Raw genomic sequence first — 16,034 nt, 5'->3', positions numbered from 1 at the left:
TCATGAAGGAAATTAGAAAATGAAACGGGTTGAGAGAGGAGAGTGAGAATATAACAGGAAGAAAAATACACAAAGGGAACACAGTAACAATTAATGCTAAGATCTTGTACCTGAAGCTATGATGACAGGCGGGCTGGTGATAGATGTCGTAGTGATGTAGCCAATTTTGGTCCGGCCAATCCCCATGTACTGTATGAAGAAAATTCGCTTTTCCTTGAAGTCATAATCCAAAGCTATCAAGCTGTAGCCAAGGGGCACCGGTGGATAGGGGGTGCTGTAGTCCGCAGGGTCTAACCTCAAGCTACTCAGCATGTAGTCTGTGGTGAAAACTACAAACTCATCTTGTCCATAACCACACGTTACTCCATCATTAAGGGGTGACCCGTGTGCACAACCACATTTTGGTTTCTCCTGGCCTGGAATGGCAAAGCACAACTGCTGGCAGCGTCCGTTATCCTCTTGACATGGGTTAAAGCCCACTTCGTTGGCAGATGTAGGCTGAACATGAGGGTCAAAGACAGCGACATCAGTCACCCCATCAAGACTGTCTCGAATGACCTGCAACCATTGAAAATATTGCTTAGTTATTTAGTGGCATGAGCGTAGCATATCAAAGCAGGATCACTAAATCGTTCAACTGATTCTTAGTGTCTTTCTCTCTTGTTAGCTCTTTTCTGAGGGAATCTCTCACTAAATCATTCTCTGGACACAAGAAAGTTATGGTGCTACTAAACCAATGTTGATAGTTACAGCTGTTCCCTGGTTAGTGGTTCGTAGAGACCAACTAGGGCAGCAACTAATAATTATTTTTAATATCAGTTAATTAGCTGATTATTTTTTGATTAATATCTTGATCTATAAAATGGAAAAAAAAAAACTTGTGAAAAGACCTGAATGTGTTCAGTGGCATATCCTGACATCTGAGAAGACTCCTTTTTAACATGAGAAATGATTGATCAATTATCAATGCAGTTATCACAATATTTACATTTTCTGTCATTTAACTAAATTTCTCATCTCTACCACCAACCAACTCAGCCTTCACTCATGTCATTCCTTACCTACATAAAATTTGATATTTTCCATTGTCAAGTGCTACTGCAGATGCTAAATTGATGTAGTACTGCTAAATTCTATTTATGGCCCTCCAGCCATCTATGTCTCCACTACCAAACGGAGGGTTTCCTTCTTGTCCAGCCAAAGGAAATATTACTTTCCGATTGGACTGGAAAGCTGCGTTGAAATAAGACATTATGCATGGTGAGATTAGATCAGGTACATCAGAGGTGAAACAATTAATCTATTAGTACGAAAACTATTGTAATAATCAAAGATATTTTTTCTGCAAAAATACCAACCATTTGTTTGTTCCAGCTGCTCAAATAATTTTGTGCTTTTCTCTATTTTATAGTACTGCTAATATATTTTGGTTGGTTGGTTTGGCCAGACAAAACACAGCATTTGATGAACACTTTTTACAATTTTCTGACATTTTATAGACCAAACTACAAGTTAATTAATTGAGAATATAATCTGCAGATTAATCAATAATGAAAATAATCCTTAGTTGCAGCCCTAGTGTTCATGTTGTTAAACTATGACAACACTGTTTTGGACTAGAGTCCCTATAATTTAATATTTCAGCCCACATATTGTGTGATTCCACAACAAATTGAAAGTTCTACAAATTGCTATTTATTATTGCAATGGAAGATCACAAAACAGCATCATCGTGAAAGCTGAAACTGGGTGTTAAACTCATTTACAGTACAGTACATTTAGCTCTCACCTCTGGCTGGTCAGAATTGGCAGGGTCCTTACTGGCCTGGAAGAGCTTCCCAAGCTTTTTATCCACCCACAGCATGTAGTTTCCAAATATAGCCAGGCCTGTTGGAGATGGATAACGGCTCCCATACCGGACAATCTGCCTCTGTGTGCCATCTGTGGCCATTCGGGAGATCATATCAAGAACATCATCTGTCCAGTAGAGGAAATCATTGGTGTAATCAATGGTAAGGCCCTGAGGTGATGCTAGGCTTTCTGATGCCAACACAGTGCGGTTGGTGCCATCCAGCAGGGCCCGCTCAATCTTGGGTGTTTGGCCACCATCAGTCCAGAAAAGGTAGCGAAGCTTGGGGCTGACAGCCACGTCATGGGGCTGGTCCTGGGTAGACTTCAAGAGAATCATTTGGTAGGTGGTGTTGATGGCGAGCACCTCCAGGTAAGTCTCACCGTCAAAGGCATTGGTGAAGTACATGTTACCTAAGAAGGTGAGTGAAGAGTTGTGAAAGGCGAGAATGATAGGATTACTGCGAGCAGAGAGATACAAGGCTTTAGTGCTTGACAGCATAACACTGGGGTTTAATTCTGCATGAAATAAATACACTTCAGTGAATTATTCATCTATTATCTTATTTATGCATGTAAGTATTTGTTAATATCTTTGCTAGTAGAGCCTCCCTGTAAAAATAATGGAAGAGTGAGGGAATGTTTGGATGGCTAAGTTGCTTTGTACCTGCAACCCAGTCTATCGCGAAGCCTTGGATGCCTCTTTTTCCAATGCCTGAGATATTGACACTGCGGTAAGAGCCTCCATCAGTTTTGTCCCTGAAGATGCCTTTGTATAAGGAGGAAGTGCTGTTGTCAATCCAGTATACAAAGCCAGATTCGATATGGAGGTCCAACTTGCCCTTAATGGAGCGAGAAGCTGCAGAGGATAAAATGAGGACAAAAGGACACAAGTTGCATACTTGTAGCAACTAACACTTAACCAATAATAATCAATATGCAGAGCAGACCAGAACAATATTAAGTCAACATACTTGCACCAACAGGCACCATAGCCTCAGAGTGGACAGAGCTGTTTATGTGGAAACCACGGATGTACTTGGGGGTGGAGACAATTGCAAAAGAATCATACTGTCCACAGCGGGAGCCATCTTTGGAGGGGTTAAAGCCTGTGGTGCAGGCACAGGTCTTTTGATTGTCTGGTTTGGGCAGACAGAGGTGGGGACAACCCCCGTTGTTGGAGCTGCAGGCGTTGGCAGTCCCTGCTGAGTCTAAGGCGGGAGATAGAAAGAGAGTGGTGGAGGTGCATACAAGAGACAGAGCCTTCCATTTTGTCTCCTTATGACAGTTTCCTACAACACATACTTTTGCTGGGTGGAACCTCTGAAATGGTATAGAAGAGAACATCTTTTATTTTTGTCTACACGGAGGAAAAGGAGTTTGGATTTCTTTTTTGCTTATAGAGTAGTTGTATCTTGCTCGCCAAGATCCTCAGGCGTCTGTCTTCTCTTGTTCCAAGAACTAGATTTAGATACAGTGACACAGCCTTTACTGCTGGGGCTCCACAAGTTTAGATCGACTTGCCTGTGGGCTTATATACAGTGGGGCAAAAAAGTATTTAGTCAGCCACCAATTGTGCAAGTTCTCCCACTTAAAAAAAGATGAGAGAGGCCTGTAATTTTCATCATAGGTACACTTCAACTATGAGACACAAAATTAGAAAAAAAAAAAAAATCCAGAAAATCACATTGTCTGATTTTTAAAGAAATTATTTGCAAATTATGGTGGAAAATAAGTATTTGGTCAATAACAAAAGTTCATCTCAATACTTTGTTATATACCCTTTGTTGGCAATGAAAGAGGTCAAATGTTTTCTGTAAGTCTTCACAAGGTTTTCACAAACTGTTGCTGGTATTTTGGCCCATTCCTCAATGCAGATCTCCTCTAGAGCAGTGATGTTTTGGGGCTGTCGCTGGGCAACACGGACTTTCAACTCCCTCCAAAGATTTTCTATGGGGTTGAGATCTGGAGACCGGCGTGGCCACTCCAGGACCTTGAAATGCTTCTTACGAAGCCACTCCTTCGTTGCCCGGGTGGTGTGTTTGGGATCATTGTCATGCTGAAAGACCCAGCCACGTTTCATCTTCAATGCCCTTGCTGATGGAAGGAGGTTTTCACTCAAAATCTCACGATACATGGCCCCATTCATTCTTTCCTTTACACGGATCAGTCGTCCTGGTCCCTTTGTAGAAAAACAGCCCCAAAGCATGATGTTTCCACCCCCATGCTTCACAGTAGGTATGGTGTTCTTTGGATGCAACTCAGCATTCTTTCTCCTCCAAACATGACAAGTTGAGTTTTTACCAAAAAGTTCGATTTTGGTTTCATCTGACCATATGACATTCTCCCAATCCTCTTCTGGATCATCCAAATGCTCTCTAGCAAACTTCAGACGGGCCTGGACATGTACTGACTTAAGCTGGGGGACACGTCTGGCACTGCAGGATTTGAGTCCCTGGCGGAATAGTGTGTTACTGATGGTAGCCTTTGTTACTTTGGTCCCAGCTCTCTGCAGGTCATTCACTAGGTCCCCCCGTGTGGTTCTGGGATTTTTGCTCACCGTTCTTGTGATCATTTTGACCCCACGGGGTGAGATCTTGCGTGGAGCCCCAGATCGAGGGAGATTATCAGTGGTCTTGTATGTCTTCCATTTTCTAATAATTGCTCTCACAGTTGATTTCTGCACACCAAGCTGCTTACCTATTGCAGATTCAGTCTTCCAAACCTGGTGCAGGTCTACAATTTTGTTTCTGGTGTCCTTTGACAGCTCTTTGGTCTTGGCCATAGTGGAGTTTGGAGTGTGACTGTTTGAGGTTGTGGACAGGTGTCTTTTATACTGATAACGAGTTCAAACAGGTTCCATTAATACAGGTAACGAGTGGAGGAAAGAAGAAGTTACAGGTCTGTGAGAGCCAGAAATCTTGCTCGTTTGTAGGTGACCAAATACTTATTTTACCAAGGAATTTACCAATTAATTCATTAAAAATCCTACAATGTGATATCCTGGATTCTTTCCCCCCATTCTGTCTCTCATAGTTGAAGTGTACCTATGATGAAAATTACAGGCCTCTCTCATCTTTTTAAGTGGGAGAACTTGCACAATTGGTGGCTGACTAAATACTTTTTTGCCCCACTGTATATACGTTATATATTTCATTTAAAAAGATGAAATACAAGTAGTGCTTGATCCTTCTGTGTTATCCTTAAGGGGAGACACTAAACTCCTACTGAATCACGGACTCACTGGCAACAATTACATGCCGCATAACATAACAGTCTGGATGAAAACACCAAAACAAACTCAAGGACTGACTTAAATGAAAAAACACACAAATTAAATACACGTACAGTCTCTGGCGTACACTTTAACGGCATGCAGGCCAGACATGCCACTCCTCATCACCACCATATTGGCACCGGTGTCCTTGTCAACCCTCTCGATGACCTCGTAATCCAGGTCGGTGTAGTAGAGGTGGTTCTGGTAGATCGTCAAGCCCCACGGGTGGGACAGGCCACTCACCACGGTCACCCGAGTTACTCCGTCCATGGTGCCACTCTCAATCTGGATAAAAAGGAAGGAGAGGAAAAGAGGCAACTACAAGCAAATGATTAGCACAAGGGGTGATTATAACAACAAGTAGAACACAATAAGTATTAAATCAAACCATAAAGTTAAGTAGACTTTTTCACAAATAAAGAGAATTTGTTCCCCTCAACATCCCAAAAACGCAGCACTGAACACTGAAATGTCAAACAACTGACTACCTTTTTCTTTTTAGTCTATATGCTGAGCATGTATACAGTACATACCACCCCTGAGCCCGCCACACCCCAGTACAGTTTCCTAGTAGAGACATCAGCAGTGATGAATCCTATGTTAGCCAGGTTGCCTGTGTAGAGGTTCCTGAGGTTTCCTCCATCCATGTCAGCGCTGCCAACCTTTGGAAGAACTCCACTGTCTGTCCCTTTGTCTGTCCAAAACAATTTCCTGTGAGGGTAAAAGTGTAAATGGGAGAGACAACTTGAGTTAGACAGTTATCATGTGTAAGTATCAAAGGTTTTAAACTGAGCAATGTCTAAAAATTTTACATGCTGAACAAAAATGCTAAGATGCGGGCACAAATGTCTGACTAAATTACCTATTGCTTTTTATAATTTTGGGTGAGTTATTAATGAATGAATGAATGAATTAATTAATATTTATTTAACACGCAGGCGTTTTGAAGGAATAAATCCTCTTAATTTTCATTGAAATATTTTTGCTATTTTACCCACAGAAACTGATACTTTTTTCGCCACATCACTGACTTCAGGTGACAAATACTCTTTAGGTTTCTCTTCTCAGTGAACAAATGCTTTACCCTCGGGCTGGATCCAGGGCTATTCCCATGGGCTCTCCTGATCCCTCCGGTTTACCAGTAGAGGTGATGAGGGTCTTTCTATAGTGCTGGTCTCCATCCACACGGACAACCTAAGTGAAGTGTAAAGTTTTGTTTATGTACTTGCACAATGACGATGCAAAAATGGAAGTGATAAAACACTGATAAAAGCCAAACAAAAGGGCAGATTAAGATGAAATTAATTTAACAAATAAATGACTAACTAAAATAAATAAAACACACAAGTGAATGACGATGAACGAAGAAATTCAAAACAAATCTATAGAAAACAGGGGAGAGCATGTTTGTCACCCAAGGCTAGTTTTGGCTATGTTTCCCATTGTACTGTCAGTACATTCAATAATCATATCAATCAATCAATCAATCAATCAATCAAACAATCAATCAATCAATCACTCATGCATCACATTTTGTCTCAAAGTTGCTTACCTCTATGGTTTTATCAGTGGGATTGGTGTAATACATTATTCTGCTTATCCAATCAAAAGCCAGACCAGACGGAGAGCCCATGAAAGGAGCTGGAGCAAAAGCAGCACTGTTGGTACCGCTGGTTTTCGTTTGCCATATATAGCCCTGATATCAATAGAGCAATATCAAAGACCATGCTTTAGAACATGAAAACTGTAGATATTCACGTAAGCATAAATACATACATTTTCTGGAAATAATCTACTCAAACAAAACATTCAGAAAGCCGGACCATTTTTCTCCTCTAGAAAGATACAACTCAATTATAACATGAAATAAAATTTATACAATTGTTTGCAATTACACATTTTAATCAAAAACTATCCTTGCAACACAGTATATTCATTATGTATATCATAAAACATCTTTCCAAAGTTCTATTTAAAACCTCCACTCACAGGGCACAGCACCCAATAAACAAGCTGCTCCTGGTCATCAAAGTCAATGTCATGCTCCTGGCTGATGTCAAACACAGGGGCCATTGCATTGTTAGATGGGTCAGCGGGGTCCAGAGGAATACCAAAAATCACGGACTCTCTCACCACCATCAAAAAGGGAGCCTCATCTAGAATAGAAGTACATGTGATGAGAGGAACACAATAATCGCATAAAGGGGTGCCAAGCTGAGGGAGAGAATATCAATTTTAGTAGAGACACAATACATTTAATTGGCTTCAGAACTAGAAAATGAATATTCATCCACATGGTGAAGAGAGCAAATAAAAAATGATAGCCATTGTAAAGTACCGACCTTTGATACAGGTGCGTTTGTCAGCACCCAGTGTCCAGCCAGACTGACAGTGGCAGGAGTAATACCCGGGTCTCTGGCCTGACAGCAGACACAGCTGAGTGCACAGGTGTTCTCTACATGGGTTGATGGCTAAACACAAAACCACACTGTTACTCACACTAATTTGGTGCAGACATTGTGGTATTTTAGAGCCAGGACTTTCTTCTTTTTTTGGTTTGTTCTACATACTTGTTGCAGCTTGTGATACAAAAACATTTATTTTCACTGTGGACTTGATTTTTGTAAAGAAAAAAAAAAGAAAAAAAATTCTTTAAAGACATTAACATGTAATTAGCACAATCTCAGTAGATTGAGCATTACTCACTAATTTCGGATAAGACCTACACTGCATCAACACACATTTTAATGCACTTCAGAAAAGTACAAGTATAAAATTAAGACTTGCTGTTTAATTGAGAATTACCTGTGGGCTGTTTGATGGGATGGTCCATAACGATGCCCATGGGCTGGATGACATTGCCCATTAGAGTGGTGATGTTGCCACCGTGGAACTTGTTCATCCTCATCACCTTGCTGGTGTAGCGCTCTGACCAGTAGATGTTGTCCTCGAAGATGGTCATACCATGTGGGTGCTGGAGGATCTGGAAGAGGTAAAAATAGATGACTGACATGAATTTGAATCATCTTTTTGCATTGGAGTTTAACACAGTTTTTATTTTGATTAATTATTAAAGTATCCCCCTTGTTTTCCAAAAACTGAATTAATTTAAACCTACCACGTCACTTGCAATGACCTGATGGCGGTTATTGCCATCATAGTCACAGTAGTCAATATATTTGAGGTAGGCGTCAGCAAAATAGACCCTTCGTGTGGTGTAGTCTAGGGCCAGGCCGTTGGGCCAGTAGAGGTTGGTGCTGACAATGACTCGTCTCATGGCACCATCCAAGTCGGCCCGCTCGATCCTGGGGTTCTGACCCCAGTCTGACCAGAACATCAGGTTCGTACTGCGAGGAAACACAGCGTGACAAAGAGCTTAAATACAAGGTTTATTACATCTTGTGACTTCTTGTTTGTAGGTTCAAAGGTCAAGATTTTACAGAGAATTACATAAAGTTTTAAAAACAGCAACGTAATTCTCTCAAAGACTCTCTACTTACTAGTTACGAGGGTCTAAAACAAGTCCGCGGGGGCTGGTGACATTCTTGGTGAGGAGGACTTTCCGAAAGCGGCCGTCCAGAGTAGAGACCTCAATGCTCTCCGTGACAGAGTCAGCCCAATAAAGGTTTCGACCCACCCAGTCTACAGCTACACTCTCTGGTACCATCAGACCAATGGAAACCACCTAGAACAACAGGGACACGTTTAACACTGAGAATATTGCAAAGTTTGAAGTTGTTTCGCTTGGCTTTTGTGTTCCTGTCCAGTCTTCAGTGGTTAAAATCTCTTGCTTTGATGCATCTGTGCGATTGTTTCTCTTACTTCCCGTCTGTCTGTGTTGTTCTGGTAGGCGCTCCATATCTTCTTCTCATCAGCCCAGTAGATTCTGGAAGTTATGTGATCAAAGTCAACAGTCACGATGCTTGAACCACTGATCACTGGACGCATCTGGGGTGGACTCATATTGATATGGTTGGCAATGATCTGGCTGCGCTTGGCAACCAGAAGGACAGCTGCTAGGGGGTCTAAAAGCAGAAAAATATCTTGGTTCATACAAACAAGTGATCAAGATACAAAGTGTATCTTTGTGTATTCTGTTCCATGTTCACAGAATTTTATGTATTATAAATACTATACACAAGCAATAAACTGTAAAACTTTGTTAGTATCTTACAATGTTACACTTTAAAATCCTTTTTTTGATTCAAGTACTTCATGGACTTCATTTGTTTTGTATCATAAAGAAAAAAAGCACCCACCCATATCATTGACACCCTAATTTTCTTATCTTGGTATTACATCTCTTTATTCGTAATGTAACGCTGCTTACCTGCTGCTTTGCAGGTGCGTCTGTCAGGTTCTAGGAGGTAACCATCTGAGCAGTAGCACCTGAAATGTCCTCTCTCATTGTAGCACTGCTGGCTGCAGAATCCTGGGATCAGACACTCATTGATGTCCTCGCAGGTCTTTGAGTCGTTGAGGAGCTGAAATCCCTCTGGGCATGTGCATTGAGCCCCAAATGGTCCTTGGATGCAGCCGTTACTGCAGCCCCCGTTGTTCAATGCACAATCATCTTGGTCTTCATAAAAATCATAACATAGTGAGTTCGTATTGTGCATTTATTAGGCACTTGTGTTTGTTATTGCTGACTTTTTCTTACAACTGCTTTGGATTTCTGCTGTCTATCTGAAGGATGTTTGTACTGAAAGTGTATTTGACATGTTCATCATCATTTTTTGGTAATTAATACATCATATACAACTAAATAAATGCAATGTGTTCTTTTTTAAGGATTACGCTTTATTGAGGCTTAAATATAATATATAGTATAATGCATTTTATACTCACTGCAGATAGGCGACTCATCTGCTCCATTGGGGCAGTCCCTCTGGCCGTTACACACCTTGTCCAGGTCAATGCACAAGGGGGCGGTGGGACACTGCCACTGTCCAGGGGGACAACTAAATGGAGGGGTGGGGCAGTTCTGTTCATCACTCATGTCCCGGCAGTCGTTATCGCCGTCACACAACCAGCTTGTTGGGATGCACATCTTGTTGGTACACTGGAAATAGTTGGATCTGCAGGTGATAGGTGGGCAGGAGTTATGTTCATCGGATCCATCCTCACAGTCTGGATGGCCGTCACACTCCCACTCATCTGGCATGCAGAAACCGTCGGTCTGGCACTGGAACTCGTCATTGTGGCAGAGGCCTGGACCTCGAGTGGCTGGAGGAGCAACAAATACTTGAGAATGACTGAAACTGCAATGGCTTTCTCTCAGAAGTTTAGAGACGGGTGCAATATGTTGACAATGACCATGCGTTGACAGCAACAAAGCTGACAGACGTTCAAGTGGAAAAATCTTTCATAACCACATAATGAATTAACATAATTAACATATTTAATTTTGTTATATATAACCTCAGTTACTGTTGCTAGCTTACGACAGTTTCGTTCATCTGAATGGTCCCTGCAGTCAAACACTCCATCACACTGATATCTTGAGCTGACACACTGGTCTCCACTGGCACAGGCAAACTCATAGGAGGCACAGGCAAACTCTTAGGGTGGGAAGGAGAAACATAAATGGGGAAAGTTAAGTAGTTAGAAAAATTAAACTTATCTCTAAAAACTGTCTTTCATAAATCAGAACACAACAGTTATAGTGATTCCTACCACACTTTTGCTCATCAGAGCCATCCAGGCAGTCCTGGTCTCCATCACACACATAGGAGCTGTGGATACAGCGGTGGTCGGGACACAGGAAGTAAGAAGGAGGGCATGTAGTGATGGTTGAATCTGTGAATTGCAGATTCATGTCATTTATCAGAATGTTATCTTAGATATCTGTTTGAACAGTATTTTATGTGAGTGAGGTGACTGAGCTGAAAATGGGCCGTCACCACGTACTTACTGCAGTTGTGTTCATCGGAACCATCACCACAGTCGTTGTCACCATCACACACCCATATTTTAGAGATACACCTGTTGTTGTCACAGGTGAAGTAGCCGGCTGCACAGGTGGTAGGGAGACGAGTGGGACAGTTAATTTCATCAGATCCGTCGCCGCAGTCGTCCATGCCATCACAGCGCCAACTGGACAGGATGCAGTGCTTGTTGTTGCAGGTGAAGGCGCGTGGAGAACAGGTCGCTCCTGGTAAAGACACATGAGGCAGGCAGTTGGATTAACAAAATTGCATGCTCAATAGTTTTCTTCCACTGCTCCTAAAACACACATGTTCTCTTACACATTCACCTGTGTCAGTGCAGTTGGCCTCATCAGTCCCATCTATGCAATCAACAATTCCATCACAGCGGTAGGAGTTGGGTCGACAGCGTCCTTCATCACATTCAAAGGCGTAGTCACCACAGTTGTTGTCAGGTGGGGGAACAGAATCGTCCTTGATGCAGTCCCTCTGATTGGTCTCAAGTTTCATGCCATACGGACAGCCACAGACCCGACTGAAGGAGGGAGTCGGGAAGCAGAAGTGGCTGCAGAGCCCATTGGCCACCATATTGCAACGGCTGGTGAACACTGTGGGAAGGATGATGTAGACGCAGTCATATCTGGAGACTCACTGCTCAACTATCAATCTGGCCCAGCAGTTGTTGATTATTCTGGTTTGAGAATGTGATATGGATATCATTCTCTTCTTTTTCTAGCTCCATTTTGTCACTGCTCTCCATGCATACTACCATTCAGGTCCTCTTGGTCCTGTCCATTTATCCAATTTATTAACACTTTACACCTTACAAATTACACACCACTTTGCATCAGTTACTGCAGGGCTGAAAGGTTAAACTATCTTTACACTCTATTGCATCCCTGTGCGTGAACTTACTGCTGTGGAGGTCAGCCGTGTAGGCCTTGACATTCATGATGCCAGTGATTCCTTGTCTGATCATAATGTTTCCCCCTCCATCTCGCTTCCTCATCTCAAATATTGCTCTGGTCCTTGTATCAGACACATACAGGTAGTCTGCAAGACAAAAAGTCATAGTTGAAGATAAATCTGAATAATATCATATACAATCTAAAAAACATTGTGCATGTGTAATATGGATGTACTGGAGTAAGTGGGAGTCATGAGGATGGACAAAGAAACTCACCTGAATAAATTGTTAGAGAGTAGGGTTGAGTAATCTGGCCAATGTTGGTAAACGTCTGTCTGTCATGTCCTTCAATGCCAATATGACCAATCTGGTCCAACTGGGAATCCACCCAGTACAGCCTGTCCATCCTGACAAAGACCAATCACAAGGATTTAACCAGTGAGATTAAAGGGACGCTGTAGTCCACACAACATACATTCTTTTAATCCTTGAAAAAGAAATCACATCATAGTCCTGTAGGTCTTCACTGTGCTTACATATAGTCAACAGCAAGTCCATACGGCCATCCCAGTGTTGTATTGACCAGAGGAACGGCATTGCTGCCATCAGTGAAGCCTCTCATTATGACCGCTGGACGGTACCAGTCAGACCAAAACAAGTAGCTGTGGATCAACATTTGATTAGACACAAGAAAATGCAGATCTGTTTAGTGTGAGTCAAAAATAAAATATAATGTAATCTGTTAACCTCAAAGTCATTTTATATATTATAACCTAAACGTGGAGTCTCACCCAGCACTGGGATGCACTGCAATTCCTTTTGGGTTCTTCAAACCCGTCACAATGTCTCGTCTGGACTTGTCTGTGACTCTGAAGGCCACCACTGACTTGTAGGTGCTTGTGGTCCAAAACAAGACTTTGGAGGTCCAGTCATAAGCCATGTTGTCAACTGTTCCTACTCTGTAGCCTGTCAAAATCTGTTGGACTGAGAATGCATTAAGAAATAAGAAAACATGAGAGAGTCTTGAAAGCTAAATCTTATCATATTATTATATGGGTAACAAATCAATTTACACATTCATTATGAACAACAAAAACAACATGTTTTCATGCAAACTCACTTAGTGCCCTTGTAATGGTGCTTTATAACAAATATATAAGGAACATTCACCTGTGCCATTGAGGTTAGACTTATAGATGAGGCCTCTAGACCCGTCGTTGTAGAAAAGGGCTTCCTCGTTGCCATCAAACTCCACGGCAGAGCCTGAGAAAGACGTCCCGAGCCCTGTGAGGGGCAGGGTGATGTCCCCCTGGAGGGATAAGTTCAATGGGATTCCCCGCACCCCCAGAGAGGTGGCCAACAGCAAGAAGTCCTTCACCTCTGTTCAAAGGATAAGTGGCAGTGATAATGAACGAGTTAAAAACAGTTTAAGTAGGTTAGTAGGTTAGTTAGTAGGTGTTTGAGATGAAATGTCTGAGAAGGAAAAATATGTAATGATAATTCATATTATTACTTAAATATGATAATCCTTCTACAGGTAATTAAATAGTGAGTCATCATAGCATCAATTTGATAAGCAAACTGTTTTAAACTCCTGCCTTTGATGAAATCAAATCAAATCATTGCAACAATATTGTACATTTCATTCATTATTGACTGATTAAAAAGCTGGATGTCCCACAGCAGAACACAGAAAATATTGTGAACTGAGTAACAGACCAACTCTTGACATGAGGTAATTATGCCCTAGATCAAGGGGAAACCTACTAAAGCAGGTCCGACGGTCAGGCAGCAGGTCATAACCATGGCGACACTTGCAGCGGAAGCCATCGTTGTCGGTGCGATGACTCAATACACAAATCTGCTGACAGCCACCATTATGTCTGCCGCAAGGGTTCATCACTATAGCACAGGACAGATGAGGCAATTATATTACAGCACTGTTGTTTTCCATGTTGGTGTAATATCAATTCATAAACATAAATTAGATTCTGAGTTTATCTCATGTTACACAAAAGTTGACATCTAGTTGCACCTTCTGGCCAGTATTTATTGTTTACTTGAACAATGACAGCAAAACCAAATCAGAAACACATACAAAATTTGAGTTAAGCAGGAATTACATTTATGCTCACAACAGAAACACAGGGACATTTCTTACAACTGAACTCATTTTGACTTGTCACAAGTTGGAAGTGTGTCACCTTACCAACAGGTTGCAGGACAGGGTGTGAGACGACAACATGGCCCGGTCGCTTCGCGGTACGATAAAGGAGTGCTGGGTTGCTGCCGTTGAAGCGGTTGGCTCTCACTACACCCATCTTGGTCCAGTCAGTGAAAAACACATGGTTTTCATACACAGCGATTCCAAAAGGATGTGGAGCCTCGGTTCCACCATTGAGAACTATTTTCCTGGAAAACAACAACTGCTCAGAATGGCCATCAAGGAGAACACAACATAAATGTCGTTATGTCCCTTTTTAGCTTAAAGTTACTCTCCAAGAAGACTGACACCATTTTCAGTGTAACCATTACCTCTCCAAACCATTGTAGGTGACAGTCTCTACTGTGTCAAAGTGGCTGTCAGACCAGTAGACTCTCTGGGTGATGATATCCAGGGTTATTCCTGTTGGAGTGCCGAGTCTGTTCTTCACAAGCTCCACACGGTTACTGCCATCCATGAAGGCACGTTCCAGCTTCATCTGCTCACTGGCAACACCCATGTCTGTGAAGAACATGTAGCTACAAAAAAAAAAGAAGAAAGGATGCTTTAAGAGCTATATGATGCTAGATGAAGTGACATGAAAGCACTGTATTTGTTCTTTATCAGGATTCAGTTATAATCTTGTTGCCACTAATTTATTTGTATTTGACCATAAATTAGCTTTTACTAATTTTATGATCATGACAAGTGGACATGCAGCTTTACCAAGTTGTATCATCAGAAAACAAGACCAGTGCTATAACAGAAATTACCATTCTAGTGTCAAAAAATGCTAGTTAATATTCTAAAAACCAATATTGATTTTAACTCAAGTAAACAATGTTAAATAGTTTTGTATTGTATTATCATCAGATTCTATAAACATGCAACCCATTCAATGCTTGGGAAGCAGTTTTCAAAGACTGAAACAATTAAACACACCCCACTGTAGGGTCCAAGGCAAGGCCATGAGGAGTCATGAGGTTTTCAGCCACCAGAGTGACCCGATTCCCTCCAACAAAGTCGCACATGTCGATACGTTCCATCATGGCCTCTAAAACATACAGTTTGAAGTTGACCCAGTCCACAGCAAGGTTCTGGACATTATGGACTGCAGCTGTCAGAATCTCTTTAATATTATCCCCATTGTGGTTGGTGGAGTATACCTAACAAAAGAAGAATACGGTTTGGGTTTAATGGGTTTTTATTTACCTCATTTTAAGCAATCACATAAGGAAGCTATGAAGAAGGTAAGGAGAGAGAATGCTGATCATCATACAACAATCCAGACTGACCATTTTAGTATAGGTATCACTCCAGAAGAGTATGTCGCTGTGCCAGTGGTATGCCACCCCTACAGCATAGCCTTTGCCCTGGGATGGCACCACAGTTCTGACAAAGCGCCCGTTTATATCAGCCATCATCACCTCACCCCCGTTGGTGAAAATGAGCTGTGGCATTCCGGCTGGAAAACACAAATACCGCATATACTCAGTGAAAAAACAAAACAAAATGTCTTAGACATTTGATATAAATATAGAAAAAATTACTTTTAATAAATATTCAGCTGTGTTGATTTTGAAAAACACCACAGATTATGTTGCAGCAGATGCATATGGTATAAAGCTACCAAGTGGTGTGTGACTCCTTTACCTGACACATTGGCTTTGCAGACATGACCGTGCTCCAAGAAGTATCCATCAGCACAGCTACAGTGGTGTGTCCCAGGTCGATCTTCACACAGCTGGTCACAGATCCCCCAGATCTGGCAGTCATTATAGTCTGCGCAATACATAGGCCTTAGGATGAGGATCTATACCAGTAATTTGCAACCAGAGTGTTGTGAAATTGAGCCAGTAACTTTAGCTTTTC

The 16,034-nt window shown here is 41.8% G+C and overlaps 1 protein-coding gene across 1 annotated transcript in view; it reads right to left on the bottom strand.

Annotated features, from left to right (window-relative positions):
* Positions 1 to 16,034, bottom strand: part of LOC139219599 (low-density lipoprotein receptor-related protein 2-like) — a 41,376-nt gene that overhangs the window by 20,071 nt on the left and 5,271 nt on the right. The window contains exons 10-40 of the mRNA XM_070851519.1: positions 15,816 to 15,944; positions 15,458 to 15,627; positions 15,105 to 15,328; positions 14,495 to 14,701; positions 14,169 to 14,371; positions 13,727 to 13,861; positions 13,130 to 13,339; positions 12,751 to 12,943; positions 12,496 to 12,621; positions 12,236 to 12,366; positions 11,968 to 12,105; positions 11,382 to 11,660; positions 11,040 to 11,279; positions 10,802 to 10,924; positions 10,570 to 10,686; positions 9,974 to 10,351; positions 9,456 to 9,704; positions 8,948 to 9,150; positions 8,626 to 8,810; positions 8,244 to 8,472; positions 7,931 to 8,108; positions 7,468 to 7,596; positions 7,115 to 7,281; positions 6,678 to 6,821; positions 6,210 to 6,319; positions 5,659 to 5,836; positions 5,197 to 5,410; positions 2,823 to 3,059; positions 2,516 to 2,707; positions 1,790 to 2,262; positions 111 to 558 (exon numbers count right to left, since the gene is read on the bottom strand). Of these exons, the coding sequence (XP_070707620.1) occupies positions 111 to 558; positions 1,790 to 2,262; positions 2,516 to 2,707; positions 2,823 to 3,059; positions 5,197 to 5,410; positions 5,659 to 5,836; positions 6,210 to 6,319; positions 6,678 to 6,821; positions 7,115 to 7,281; positions 7,468 to 7,596; positions 7,931 to 8,108; positions 8,244 to 8,472; positions 8,626 to 8,810; positions 8,948 to 9,150; positions 9,456 to 9,704; positions 9,974 to 10,351; positions 10,570 to 10,686; positions 10,802 to 10,924; positions 11,040 to 11,279; positions 11,382 to 11,660; positions 11,968 to 12,105; positions 12,236 to 12,366; positions 12,496 to 12,621; positions 12,751 to 12,943; positions 13,130 to 13,339; positions 13,727 to 13,861; positions 14,169 to 14,371; positions 14,495 to 14,701; positions 15,105 to 15,328; positions 15,458 to 15,627; positions 15,816 to 15,944 (6,339 nt within the window). The remainder of the gene's footprint in view (positions 1 to 110; positions 559 to 1,789; positions 2,263 to 2,515; positions 2,708 to 2,822; positions 3,060 to 5,196; positions 5,411 to 5,658; positions 5,837 to 6,209; positions 6,320 to 6,677; positions 6,822 to 7,114; positions 7,282 to 7,467; positions 7,597 to 7,930; positions 8,109 to 8,243; positions 8,473 to 8,625; positions 8,811 to 8,947; positions 9,151 to 9,455; positions 9,705 to 9,973; positions 10,352 to 10,569; positions 10,687 to 10,801; positions 10,925 to 11,039; positions 11,280 to 11,381; positions 11,661 to 11,967; positions 12,106 to 12,235; positions 12,367 to 12,495; positions 12,622 to 12,750; positions 12,944 to 13,129; positions 13,340 to 13,726; positions 13,862 to 14,168; positions 14,372 to 14,494; positions 14,702 to 15,104; positions 15,329 to 15,457; positions 15,628 to 15,815; positions 15,945 to 16,034) is intronic.

The sequence above is a fragment of the Pempheris klunzingeri genome, chromosome 20 (assembly GCF_042242105.1).
Source record: "Pempheris klunzingeri isolate RE-2024b chromosome 20, fPemKlu1.hap1, whole genome shotgun sequence".
NCBI classification, from domain to species: Eukaryota; Metazoa; Chordata; class Actinopteri; order Acropomatiformes; family Pempheridae; genus Pempheris; species Pempheris klunzingeri.
This window is presented reverse-complemented; position numbering and strand designations above follow the sequence as displayed.